The 14464-nt window shown below is 33.9% G+C and overlaps 3 protein-coding genes across 3 annotated transcripts in view; 1 reads left to right on the top strand and 2 right to left on the bottom strand.

Moving 5' to 3' along the window:
- Nucleotides 1-6: 6 nt before the first annotated feature.
- Nucleotides 7-618, top strand: LOC117102900. Its single transcript, XM_033243350.1, has one exon. It carries the CDS (start codon nucleotides 7-9, stop codon nucleotides 616-618), a length of 612 nt encoding a protein of 203 aa, XP_033099241.1.
- A 494-nt stretch (nucleotides 619-1112) lies between these two features.
- LOC117102920 (laminin-like protein epi-1) lies at nucleotides 1113-8076 on the bottom strand. The gene is made up of 7 exons (XM_033243376.1): nucleotides 7942-8076; nucleotides 7406-7538; nucleotides 5894-6018; nucleotides 3227-3532; nucleotides 2639-2737; nucleotides 2387-2513; nucleotides 1113-1419 (listed from the first exon to the last, which is right to left on the bottom strand). Exons 1-7 carry the CDS (start codon nucleotides 8067-8069, stop codon nucleotides 1237-1239), a joined length of 1101 nt encoding a protein of 366 aa, XP_033099267.1. The 5' UTR covers nucleotides 8070-8076; the 3' UTR covers nucleotides 1113-1236.
- A 2142-nt stretch (nucleotides 8077-10218) lies between these two features.
- The window catches only part of LOC117102899 (laminin subunit alpha-like), a 62394-nt gene continuing 58148 nt past the window's right edge, over nucleotides 10219-14464 (bottom strand). The window contains exons 49-52 of the mRNA XM_033243349.1: nucleotides 13671-14084; nucleotides 13455-13542; nucleotides 12121-12237; nucleotides 10219-11364 (exon numbers count right to left, since the gene is read on the bottom strand). Coding sequence (XP_033099240.1) covers nucleotides 11174-11364; nucleotides 12121-12237; nucleotides 13455-13542; nucleotides 13671-14084 — 810 coding nt within the window. The 3' untranslated portion in view covers nucleotides 10219-11173. The remainder of the gene's footprint in view (nucleotides 11365-12120; nucleotides 12238-13454; nucleotides 13543-13670; nucleotides 14085-14464) is intronic.

Here is a 14464-nt window from a genome sequence, read left to right as displayed (position 1 = left end):
TTTACCATGGAGGAGGAACACAATCGCTCTTTACCCTTTCTTGATGTTTTGGTAACCAGACAGGACGCAGAGACTTTGTCACATGCAGTCTATTGCAAACCAACACACACCGACAGATATCTAAACAAATGCTCGTTTCACCATCCGTCCACCAAGAAGGGAGTTTGTAACACACTCATCAGAAGAGCACATTGCATCAGCGACCACAACTCCATCAGGAAAGAAGTGCAACATGTTAAGGCAGCCCTTAAACTTAATGGTTATCACACAAGAGACATTGCTACACCCAGACCCAGCAACAGGCTAGATAATGCAGAATCGAGAAAGTCTGTGTGTTTACCATATTTGGGACAGCTTTCACACCGCATTCAATGCATTCTATCACAAGCCGATGTCAAAGTGTTTCATAGCGCACCCAACAAACTATCCCCAACTCTACAAACACACAAGAACAAACCACCAGCACAGAGTCAACCAGGAGTTTATCGGATCCCGTGCGAATGTGGGAAGGTTTACATTGGTGAAACAGGACGAGATCTCCGCACTAGGCTCAAGGAACACCAAGGCCATGCCAGGAGAGGGGAACAAGAAAAATCTTCTAGTCATGCATTCCCATAGTCAACAACACCGTGTACATTGGGACAAAGCCGAACTAATAGCCACCGTACCATCTTGGCACTCCAGAAGGACTAGAGAAGCCATCGAAATTCACAAACACAATACTGTAAATCAAGACATCGGATTTGTCATTAGCGATATTTGGCTGTCCATGTTTAATCGGACCTAGCAAAGCCCCACCATTTCCCACCTTCTGGAACTATGCCTTTGTTTTTGGTCGTTCCCACCCACTTTCCCGCCCTGGAACCATGCCTTTGTTTGGGCGTTCCCACCCTTTTGTTTTGTTTTCGTGAACAATGGCTTTTGTTTTAGCCTCTCACTAGCAGTCTTCTCATTGGTCAGTTTATCCATCCAATCACCATCCAGCTTGTGTTTTAGCCTTTCACCCATTGGTCAGTTTACCACCATCCAGCCTCTCTACCCAAACATATAAGTATTCCCCTATTTGGAGTGTCTGCAGATATTATTCTCCTGAAGACGATTGAAGCATCTCAATCGAAACGTTGAGACTTTCTCAACAACAACAGTTCTTTTCAGAACTACTTACGTGGTGTACCGCAGGCTTCAACATATATATATAGAAATTTGAAGACATAATTTCAGAAATACATTTACAAACTAGAGAAGTCTGCATAGCTTTCTATCTTGTTGCTGTCTTACCTCATTGAACGAAATAGTGAAGAGTGTGCCATTTGATTTTATGGTTCGAAATGACAGCATCAGTGAGAATTCTGTGGCCAACTCTTCTTGCAAGGGCATTTGTACGTAGCCAGGTTTAAGTAGACTCAGCTGATAAATTGGCTGTAAACATCAATAAAATTCTGGTGAAATTTTGATGGCATATACTAAAAATGAAATTTCCTATTTGTATATTGTAGCATATTTAAAGAAATAATTTGTATTAATCATTTTATAAATTTGTTGTATTAATAATGTGCAATTCTATATTTGTAAAATTTGGATATCATTAATAAATAAATTAGTTAATCAACTAATAAATTAAAACAAATAAATGTTTGTCTAAGAAAGAGGTGATAAATGTTGACATATATATTGATGGCTACAGACATAAATGTTGAAAACAATCAAAATAACTTTAAAAAAATAAATAAAATAAAAAAGAAAAAAATTTGAGAGATGTTAATTGCTTATGTAGTGAATTCCAAAGTTCAAGTTTACCTTAGTAAAATCATACTGCTGTTCTCACTATATACAGTAATAGGTTTTAAGATATTAACATTTAGTGCAATCGTGGTCAGTTTAATTGTGGATAAGTTTCGTAAAAAGTTTGCTAATGAGCATGGTATCATCACAGGTAAATTTAACCAATTTATGCTGCTCACATTGGACTTTTCTGCTCAGAAAATAATTGCCTGGTTATTGTATTAGGCCATCTTTTGACCAAAGAAAATATTATGCAAGCTCTTTACACTGGGGTTGTTGGTACTGACACTGTTATAGGCATTTATAATGCGCCTCTTCCTTGCAGTTATAAAGTGCAGTTCTTTTTCTTGGTCATTGGGTCCACATGCTTTAATTTTGCTGCTGGTAATCAGCGCAGGAGCAGGCAACCCCGCCAGGTACCTATTTATACTCCTGGGTGGAGAGAAGCAATGCAGATAAAGTGCCTTGTTCAAGGACGCAAGTGAAACGCACAGTGAGGGATTCCCATTCCTACTACACCAAACCACTTCCACTGACCAGGTATAGAGTGCATACATAAATAGTTTGAACAAGTATGATACAAGCAGAATTTTATTCTTCTTACCTTGTCTTCACAACCTAAACTTAGACCTTCACCGTAAGCGATCACACGCGGTGATGAGAAGCTGACACTTTTACCTCCGATATGGACATTTGTTATGCACCCTATGAAACCCTCTGTAGTCACATTGCTGAGATTTGAAAAAAAGACAGAATACCATCTAATAAATAAGATTTACGACTTTTAACAACAAGTATGAAATTAGATACCACTCCTTATTCAGAGAAGAGCTTGGAGATAACAATGACAACTTACGGATGGGAAACATCGTCAGGATTTCGTACTCCTCCAATGAAATACTGCTTTTCCAAATGGAAATCACCAATATCTGCAGTCTTAGATTCTGTAATATGCCTACACAAAATTTTTTATAAATATTATGTACATACATATAATTTAGTTTCATATATTTATGTAATTAATTGAGAACAAATTATCTTTATGTTTTAGCTTTCATCTAGTTTAAGATTATGAAAACTGCCTTTGATTTGTTTACTTTAATGTGTAAAATTCCAGACAGGATCTAAGAAGAGATAATTCTAAATAAATAATGGTACATGACTTGCAGTCATTCTGTATATAAATGAAATAGTTTAAAAAAGAAGCACATGCAAGAGTGGGAGGAATCGGCTCATACCTGTGTACACACCATGAACGTCTGGGCAACTAGGTTTTGTTATGAATTATTTAGACTGTAGACAATTTTTAACAGTTCGCTAAGTATTCATAAAATAGGCACAATAAATAAAACACTACTGTTGTCACAGCCAAATAGATTATTTAATATATTTATTATTAAACTAGCAAAAATGATCTATGAAGATAAGTCAGTGTTCTACATACCCAATTATTAAAGTAGCCTTAGTAGTGCTAAGTATGGCTTTAACAGACCTTGAAGTGCCAACGTTTTGTTTTTCTTTACTTTCAACTTCAATGATACCTTGCGCACTTGAGCACTGCATCACAACTTTACCATCCCTTATGCTAAGTGCAATGAACATGTCTTGACCACCGATGTAAAACAAGAGAGCATTTTGTGAATAGCTTGTAAATGTAAGTTCAATTTTGACGAGGTTATCAGATGACTCAAACTCAAACAGAACATAGGTCTTGCCACTAAACGTTGCTTCTTTTTTATCAGGTCTTGTTCTGTAAAGTGAAATAAAACACTTAATGAGAACATTAAATCTGATCATCATCTTAAGCTGTGTACTCACTGTGTACTACTGTCGCACAAAGAATCAGATCAGCCAAACGATGCAAGGCTGTTTGCCAGTGGCAGCCTGAATGGATTGTCATTAAAAACGATCCAATGTGCAATGGCGTCGGCCGACGATCATCGGGCACAGGGAGTGCCCAGCTTTAGCCATTACCATGGTGATTATCATGGTCATCATTATGACGACCACCACCACCACCACCCAGGCTTGGATGGCAAGCTTCTTAACCACCAAGATAAATCTTCATCTGATACAGCATGGTTTCTCCATGTATTCATTGTTCCTTTTATCAAGGGCACCCTTCTCGGAAATTATCATACACAATTGTGGAAGCAGTTTGGCACAGCAGGAACAGGTTTGAATCCCTCGCTGTGCATTTCGCATTTGTCCTTGAGCACGGCACTTTATCTGCATTGCTTCTCTTCACCCAGGAGTATAAATGGGTACCTGGTGGGGTTGCCTGCTCCTGCGCTGATTACCAGCAGCAACACTTAGCATGTGGACACAATGACCAGGGAAAGACCTGCACTTTATAACCGTAAGGAAGAGGCATATTATAAATGCCCATACCCATACCAATTCATTTATGTACCAAGGCAATAGCCTACAAAACAAATACACAAGGTAATCGTGACAATGATGTTAATAGATAATAGCTTTAAAAGAAGCTGTTTAGTGTGTCCCAACAGCGGATGAAGGCATTGTAAGTGGCTCAACATTGAGAGATGTCTAAAGTTTAATGTGTATGGAATACAAATTGAAGATTTGAAACAGGTCAAGTACCACTGATTTGCGAGGAAGATAAAGTTTGATTTTGATGTGTGAGCAAATTTATGCAAGTATGATTGGAACAATACGACACAAAGAGAAAAATATATACCTTGTGTAGTATGTTGGAATACATATTATCAGTATTGAGACAAGGTGACGATATAGAGAATGTAAAGAATTGTCTGAATGTAATTTGCGGAAAAGATATTTTTGCTTCAAATATGCATATTTACATTCACATAGGTTGCCAAAAATAGCACATGCTTGTTCCACTCTTTGACTGGATATGAATTTAAATAATAAAGCAAGAGATATTGGGTAACACATATGAATGCTTTGAATACCATATTTAATATTCGAATAAATGCCCCACTTTGAATAAACTCCCCTTCAGTGCCTCATTTGGAATAAATAATTCATAATTTTATTTTCCTCACATGAAATGGTAGTTAACAAAGGGAGATATTCCCTGTACAAGTGTCAACTACCAAAGCATAGCAATAAAAACAACAATAACACTGAAATGGGCAATTTCATGGTAGCGGAATCACTATTTTGCTGAACTTTTTAACTTTAATCTAACGTCATATTTACACTCCATTCTAATTCTTGGAATAATTATCATATTTACATAACTATGGAAGCCATCTATAATATCCACCCTAGTTTTTTTTTTAAAACCTATCACAATTTTGATATAATATCAAAAATATGTATGGTAGCGGAAAGACAAAAAAATTACCCTCTCTTTTTACCACTTCACATTTTACTAAAACCCTCTGATTTATGAAAGTGATTAAAAAATTGAATACATCTCAGTCAATCATAATTTAGTGTAGTATTGAATGCAAAACATTGATTTTTTTAAATGTTTACAGTTTTGGAGATATTTATAAAAATATAAGACTATGTCTGGTAGCGGAATCACAGTAGCGGAATGACCACTGATAAAAGTGCATTTGAAATTAATATTCATGAAAAACCTTCTTGACTAAATGTCAAATCTTTCACTTTTTATGAAAACAATGCTGAAGCAATTCATTTGGTATTTGAAACAAAATTTATTTTACTTTATCAAGTCTCAAACACAATTATAAAAATTATGAAAATTAATAAAAATATTGGATTGTTAATACTGTAATTACCAAAACACAATAACATTATATTTTTAGTCTAGAGTTTGCCTATCTATACTTGAAAACATTCTGAGAAATTTAGTTGTTTAATTATTTAACTTAATCAATATATAATATCATTTATGAATATAATTATAGTGGCAGAATGACAGTAGCGGAATGACATTGGAATATTGCTATAATTTACTGGTGATTCTTAAGTATATTCAAGCCTGTAGCCAGGATTTTGGGGGGTCGAGGGCCAATAAACACCTCTCTCGAATACATTCCCCTCAAAAACCCTTCTCAACAATAAACAACCCCAGGCGTTTATTCGAATAAATATGATATTTGAGTACAAAAAAATGTGTGCATACACATACAAAATAATTAATTACACTTACTCTTTGCCATTACTTGCATTAACGCCACTTGCCTCCTCAAAGTTCCATAGGGAAATATATTTATGATTGTAAGTAAAGCTTTGTAAACCTCCCTCAAAAGACTTTCGATTTAATATGTCTGGTAGCTGTAAGTAAAATTTCAAAATAAAACATTTGTAAGTTGTATTTTTGACTTGAACTTTAATTTTTACATAGCTATATATATATATATATACAGTTAAATCCAAGTCATTTTTTGTGACAAAACTTTGCTCCCATGGTGAAGCTTAGGCCCTATACTTTGTAGCATAGGCCTAGGGCTACCCTTACCACACCCTTACCACACCTTAGGCCCTAGGCCTATACTTTTAGCACACTGAGATGCTATGAAAATTCGAACTCTCTGAATTACAAATTTTTTCAATTATGAACTCTGTTCGGACGGAGGGGTACGTAATTGAGAGATGTTACTGTAATGCTATTTTGATAGGCATTCTTCAAAGAATTAAACATTTCAGCATTCGAGAATATAGTCACTGACCTTTTAAATCGGTGCATGCAGAGGGGTAAAAATCATGTGATAATTCATAACTAGGCTAGGCTACGGCCTAGTAGGAGGAGGCCTCGGCAGGCTTCACGTCTGGTCGTAGGCCTACATCTAAGTTTGTTCCTTGAGTCTAGAATATTCCTATTAAACATTCAGTTTGTTTTGTTTATGAGGGTCCACTGATTCAATGAATTCCTTAATTGTACATACTTAATATTGAATTTGAAGTAACTTTCTTCGGGTCCTAATTAAGCTTGTTTTTACAAAAGTAATTTCCAATTACAATTCCATTTTCAGCGCGGTGCGCAATTTCTTTCTGGTGACAAAAAATATAAGGATTTTTTTTTTGCACACGAACCTAATAAAATCAAGCCAAGCGTCCACTCACTGTGGCGGATAGGCAAATAACATTGGGAGTCGCAGTGATGACGTCATGACTGACTTATGATCATTCTGTTGATTATATTTTAAGTGCCATTGGATGGAGTAGACTTAATGTGATTTGGAATGAAAAATTACTTCTTATTACTTTCAAATGCTTGAAAGGATATGACCCTCAATATTTGTCTTTAAAATTTACCTTTAACAATACTACCCATTCTAAAGGCACACATAGCCAAACCCATAACAACCTGGTTCTTCCAATGTATAATATTGGACAGGGAAAAATAACTTTTTTATCATCCAGTAGCTGGAATGAACTACCACACAAATTAAAAATTAATTTTAAAGAGAGAATTTTTCATTTCAAAATCATTTAAAATAATATTTTCAAATATTATTTTATTATTTTCTTTGTTTTTATTTCTACTGTATATGTTTCTCGTCACTGTACCACTTTGAAAATCAGTACTATAGTACTGAAAGTGCCTACAGTATAAAGAAAGATTAAATAAATAAATAAATAAATCATTATTATTATTTATATTATTATCCAAAATGCTGTTTTAATTTCTAAAAGGGTAATACAATGAGTTAATACTTACACCCTTGTAGCTGTTTGGTACACCTCCAAAGTAGAACTCAGCTCCATTAGCTAGGTTTAATATTGATGCTTTACCCATGGCAAATTTCTCAGCCCCAGCATTCTGCACATCAATATCAATTGCATTCCCAACTCTGTTAGATAAGAGTTTAATAATTCATTGTTTATTGGTCATTCAATATATGATATACAGGCAGCTAGACTGGTGCTGACTTTCCAAAAGATTAAATCCGACATATTCAATGATTTAAAAAAAAAATATATATTTGATTACCTATTCCAAATGATACCTGGTAGGACAATCTAGAGACTAGCTTAAGGTCTAAGCCACAGAACAGTCGAACAAGTGCGAAACAGCGGTAGAATTTGACAAAAATAGATTTACCCTTTATCATGATAAAAATTAATCCAATGTGAACAGGCTTTATTAAGAATAAGTGTGTTTTTCAAACCAGATTCTGCAAAGGCCATGATGAATATGCAAGTTCGCACACTTACATAGGGATTGGACTTTTCATCAAAACAATTTTTGATTACCTTATAATGGAAACAGTTGACCAGATGTTTTTAGGGACACTAAAATTTGAAATAGCAACAGCTGGGTTAACACTGCTTGATAATTGGTATGCCACCTTCAGCTTGCTATTCTCAATCTCTGCTGCCATAAATTCATCCTGTAAAACAAATAGGAAAATACATTCTAAAGCCAGGTAATCACTGTGCCCAACGGTTGTCGGATAATTCTATGGCGAATGCAACACCACGAAGGTTGTGCAACAAATTGTTTTTAATGACAATCCGTTCAGACTGTCACATACAATCAACAGATGGCGTTGTATCGTCTAGCAGCGGCTGCACAACCTAGTGAGTGCCTGGCTTTATTCAACTCATGGGCGGTGAGGGACAACACTTTTCAAATGTAGGGGGATATCATATCAATTGCCCACCCCCCACTTTTCACCAATCTTTTATAGTTAAAATCTCACTTTTCAAAGCACGAGGAAAGAACAACAATTACAAATGACTGTCATGAATTTTGTCTATTCACTTGTGCTCTATTCCAAGTGCGGTGCGTATTTCCAGACCAATACTGAGTAAAAACGCAGTTGTTTGTACATTTCGTAACCATCTGAGTAACCACTCCATTAATTAACGGTTATCAGAGGTTAAATTTATTATGAAAACAACTGTACATTGTTAAAATTGGAAGCGTGTAAACCTATAAGGCCAAAATTTTTACAAACTCAAAAGTGAACAACTTCTACTATAAGCGATTTATTTCTTTTGTATGTCATTAAGACCCGTATATACTAGTGTTCAATATTATCTGCATACATAGATTCCTGTTTTTTCTAATTTTCAAAAAATTATGGTTAGTCAATTGAATGTTATACAGCCGTTATTAAACAATAATACACAGCCTTTGACACAGATGTCTGTCTATTTCGACTTATTTAAGTTTACGAACTCTGATGTTACTTGACGCAATTTCGCCATGACATAATGACACTGATAAATTCAAGTAAATCACATTTATGTTTGTGAAATAAAAAAGCTAACTATTGTTTTGTGTGCTTCCTATCTTCTTAGTCCTGTTTGATCGTAAGTTAGACAGAAGTTTTTCCACTCACAATAGTGTGTTCACAATACTTCTTGCACAAAAGCGAAATTCAAAAAGAGGAGAAAAGGAAAAACCTCTTGATTGATTTTGAAAGTACTTTACATGCAAAGGAACTAGAGAATTGAATACGTCACAAGCTAATCAGCAGATAATAAATAATTATTTTTATGGGCAAGATTTCAGTTGTTATGAAAAATCTGATTTTTATATATGTTATAAAGATTTATAAATGTAATACGAAATTTGATTTTTTTGTGTTTCACACAAAAAATTTCCCAAACACTCTTAAAGATTCCTTAACTTCAGACTCCTTTTGTGCCTTCTTAAATGATCTAAAAACTCACTTATTCTCTTCTTAATTCTAATGTATGTTATCCTTATTTCCGGCCTTATTTTCTGCATGGGCGTGTGTGTGCATTAACCTAAGTAATTAATTTTATTTCATTTACTATTTAATTTTATAACTTTTTTTTTTTTTAAAATTTTTATATGTATTTTAATATATTTATTTTTTATTTATTATTATTTTACTATTTGTTTATTATATATACTTTTTCTTTTCATTTTATTTTTATTTATTAAATAGGTTTGTAACGTATTTCTATTTTAATTAAGCATTTTAATTGTATGTATCTTAACTGACTTATTTTGTAAAACTGGGTTGATGAGGGACAGAGACATTTTGTTATAGTGATTAAATTCACTTTTGTGTCCCTGCCAGTCAGCTCAGTTAGCCTGTTTCGTTTTCTGTATAATTCTAATTTGGCATGTTGTTTGTTTGGCAATAAAAGAATAAGAATAAGAATAAATGCGAATGGATTTTTCATGTTTGATTTTGCGATCTGCTAAGAAATATAGTAGGCGCTGAAAACATTTACCTATCCAACACTGCATAAAAAAAGTTTATACCAATGTTTTTCCATTGTTTATAATAAAGAGTAATGCATATGCATTTTTTGCTAAAAAAAAAAACTCTTTTTTAGTGAAATTTTGCTGGGAATGGGGCTTTAAGGTTGATTCCAGTTCATGCTGTGGTATGGTGTTTTGAAAAATTACCAATGGCTGACAGCTATGTTTAAGAGTAATTTTGACCTTGAGGCAGGGTTCCCGGAACGCCGCCCTCAGCAGTGGGTGCGAAACACAACTCAGGGTCAAAAGTGGAACGTGAAATTTGGATATGGTTTTGTAGTCAGATTTGCTAGAAAAACTTCAGCTACCCGTATTTCTCGACTGAGAGGGAAAGAGGGATTCGAAATAATTGTCTCCATATCTTCGCTAAATTAAATTAATCACCGTAATTTAGCTTACACTATGCTTATGAATTAAGGGAGTACTTAAAATGTGAAATAATCATTTCACTACCCGACAAACTCCGAACTTTATTCATTCATTAGGCCTACATAATAGTTTCATATTGTACTCCAACATCACTGGCACATGGTAACAACCAACTGACTGCAGACCATTTCCGGTCACACATTACTCTCCATAACACAGCACCCCCTAGTTCCGTCACCTCTGGTTTCTGCAGTATACTCAAATTCCTATCAGAAGCCTATTTTTAACTTTGAATGTTTTTATGATGTATTTATGATGTACAATTGAATTTTACTTCAGCCATTGGCAGCCAAGTATTATTTTATTTAATGAATAAACCTTGAATAGGTGTGCATCGAGGGACATTACACTGTATTACAGCGCTACAAAAATGGAAGACCATCCATTACTATCATGTTTGTGTTTAGTTGTACAGTACATAAATATTACTTACACTCTTAGATACACTTAAGAACCTAATTAAATGGCTGGCACAAAATTTAAGATTCAAGATAATTTTATTGTCTGAAAACCTCATAAAATACATTCCACTGGCAGTGTTACAAGTGTTAATAAACAATTTCAGCCCCCAACCATAGAGTTGAGAGCCCAAATCATGGCAGCTGTGCCAACTGCTCCCAAGTGGTGATGCAGTAGAATCCTGATTTTTTGCAACCTTTAATTTTTTATATTTTGCTAGTATCTTGTAAAATAATATATTCTGGAAAACAAATAATTATCACAAAGATTATTTACCTCAGTGATCTTCAAGATTTGGAAGCCACATAATATATTACAATAAAGATTGTTGAAATAATAAAACAAAACTTGCTACATACTTTTTTCTTCTGCATCATCTAGGGCCTTTGTGCTGATGTTAATGTTTGCCTTGACATCCTCCAGAATGGACTCAGTAAGGGTGATATTGGTCTTGGCAGTATCGATAATATTCTTACTTGCATTTGCTACCTGTTCAGCTTGCATTGAAAGGTTAAAGGCTTTTCTTGCTTCTTCTGAATCAACTATAAAAACACATCAATTGATAATGTAGTAAAAAATGAACTAAATAGTCAATATACAATGAACGTTTAGGAGTTACACCACTAAAATTACTATCTATAGCACAGGTTGGCAACTTTTTGTGGCCCACAACTCTATAATGTCCGGTCTGCCTATCATCTTTGGCTAGAAAACCCCTTGCTCTTACAGCATGACACTGATTATCTTTATAAATTATGCATAACGATAGCAGTGCATAAAGGATTTTCTGGATGTGTCAAAGTTCAAATGCAGCCTTTAGTGTTAAATCAAAAATACATTTTTGGCCCTCCAATTTATGTTGATACCCACCCCTAGTCTATAGACTACCATTCTATCAAGTTTTACAGAGGTATATCCTGCAAAGGATCTTATGTTGGATTGTACATTACTTTCTGCTCTCCTTTAAATAATATAAATATATAAGGATGGGCTGATTTTCTCATCAGTATTTTTAATTACTAAATAGAAACAATTTACAAACCTCCTTCCAAAATGCTGTGGGTGTGTGTAAATGTTTATATTTTATTTACTTATCTTATTAAAATATGAACATATTTGGTGCAATTTTCAGTATTTGATATTGATTTTGTTTTATATAATATGTAGGCATATTATTAAGTAAACTGCCTTAATAACTCAGACACTATATCTTTAACAAAAAGTTATGAAAATCACAATAAATGAAAAAAACAGAAACTATCAAATTGCTTGCTAAAAATACGTTTTTGGTCAAATACCTTCAGGTAAGTCATTGATTTCATTTTTCAACATCTGAAGATTATAATTTACTTCGAAATTTGTATTATGCAGTTCTTGCACAAAGGCCTCGACACGCATCCTTATTGGTTCAAGTTCTGAAATTCAAAATAAAACATCATAATAACTAATAATACACAGATTTCAATTTAACGAAGATGATTGTTTTTCCTGGTCAGCTGGCTGCATCATTCCCTGTCTAGTATTCCTAATGGAATCTATCTGTAGCTTGTTGGTTAAAGCCCCATTCCCGGCAAAATTTCAATTTAAAAAAAAAATCTAATTTTTGTATAATGTTATAAAGATTTATAAATATAATACGGAATTGCTAGTTTAACTGAATTTAGACATTCCTAAGAATGGAAAAAATGTAAAATAAGACTCATTCTCTTTATTATCCTGTCTCTTATACACATCTAGATGTGTATAAGAGACAGTATTTTATGAGAAATAGTCTGTATTTCTCATTTTTTTTATTCTTTTGCGTAAAACTAAAATTCATGCCAATATTTTTCCATGATTTATAATAATTGGAGTAATGCAAATGCATATTTTCTAAAAAAAGTAAGTTTTTAGTGAAATTTTGCCGGGAATGGGGCTTTAAGGTGCTTGCCATCCAGTCTTAGGCTGCTGAATTGCAATCCTGTGACTGCAGAAACTTTTTCTCTTGACTAAAACATAAACACTGAAAGATTTATATATTTTATAACAATGCAAGAGTTGGTAAGGTCCCATAGGCTGATAGTTAATCTCCAATCTATGTATATTATGTATATATATATATTTTGATTGAAAGGTATGATCAAAATTTACTAAGAACAACCCTAAACAAGTGTTTGGATTGGAATTTTCAGTCAAACTATTACTATGTGGAAACCACTCAATAGTTGATTTAGTTCGATTTTTGGTTTTCCTCACTCTTGTTGTTCTTAAGTTCCTTTGAGTATTCTAAATTAAAAGAAATTGATTATGATGTTTTTTGTTAAAAAATAAAGGCATTAGTGGACACTGATGTAATAATACTGTAATAACGACATCTGCAATAATACTAGTGGCCAAGGTTGTCCACAGTTCAATGATGTTAATATACAATGGCATATGCTCCTTAGGACATCTCTGTAATATGTTAGTTTAGGATCTCTATTTTATAGCTATTTTGCTCTACAAACTATGTATGTTAAGGGTCTCTGTAATATATGACGGCTGCATACTGAGGGGTTCCATACAATAGTTGTTGAGGGTCTCTATTCTTCTGTTGATTCTGTCTATACTGTTAAGAAATGTCATTGTAGATGTGTTTCTATACACTCCTCACCTTCATCAAGTTTTTTCTCGGCCTCCTTTGCCTCATCCAATTTTTTTTTGCTTTTTTTAAGTGCTTTATCTGCCTTCAGATTTTCACTCTTCAAGAGAAAAATTAAATTGAGATTAAAGTCGACTAAAGCTATGTTTAGCTGCAGGCTAAGCAACACCATATTTTTACATTAAATAATTACAACATGGATGAATAGGACTAAGTGAGTATCCTAACCTGTTGTTTTGCAATTTCTGCTGCTGCCAGAGAATCATTTGCAGATATTTTTGCATTGTCAATGGCATCCACAATGTCAGAATATGCCTTGGCAGCCTGATCAGCAAGCTCTGCATATTCTACCCCAGTCTTAGACAGCTCTACTAATCTGGCAGCATAAGCTGTTAGGTTCTTGGCATGTTCGCCTGCTTGATCTACAAGATCTTCTGTTCCCTCAAGATCTTCCATTAAGGTTTTTACCACTGGTGCAAAGCGTTTGATGCCAGCGACAAGCCTGGTGTAATCTTCAGTCAAGTTTGTATTTGAAGCTTGGGCATCTATGAGGTATGATCTAGCTAAGGCTAATAATTCATTAGAATCTTCAATCTTTCTGGTACCATTAGTAAACAAGGAATTTGATAGATGAATATCAACCTATACAAAAAAAGGAACTTTCATACTACAGTGTCTTTTTCACATTAAACATATTTTTTCATGAAAAGAGGTACAGTTCAGTTGCACAAACACGTTCAATTAAAATATTGTTTTTACACAAGCTTGTGAGAATAGTAATAATTAAATATAATTCTTTTAAGTAAAGAGTAAGCGATATAAAAAGCATTTAATGGTATTTTTTATTATTAATGTTTGATGTCTGAAGCTGCCATATATTATATAGGAATTTTGTTTCTCCTAGGCTTTGCCCTCCTTAACTTTGTTGTAATGTTTCAGGTAATAAATATATTGTTAAACATTTGAAAAGCCAAAAAAAAAAAAAGGAGTTATTCAATGTGGCAGAAAGTGATGAATGAAAT

The sequence above is a fragment of the Anneissia japonica genome, unplaced genomic scaffold, assembly GCF_011630105.1.
Source record: "Anneissia japonica isolate Jap-2015-1 unplaced genomic scaffold, ASM1163010v1 scaffold285010_len649756_cov215, whole genome shotgun sequence".
In the NCBI taxonomy this organism is placed as follows: Eukaryota; Metazoa; Echinodermata; class Crinoidea; order Comatulida; family Comatulidae; genus Anneissia; species Anneissia japonica.
The sequence above is the reverse complement of the archived record's forward strand: the minus strand, read 5'-3'. Positions and strand labels throughout refer to the sequence as shown.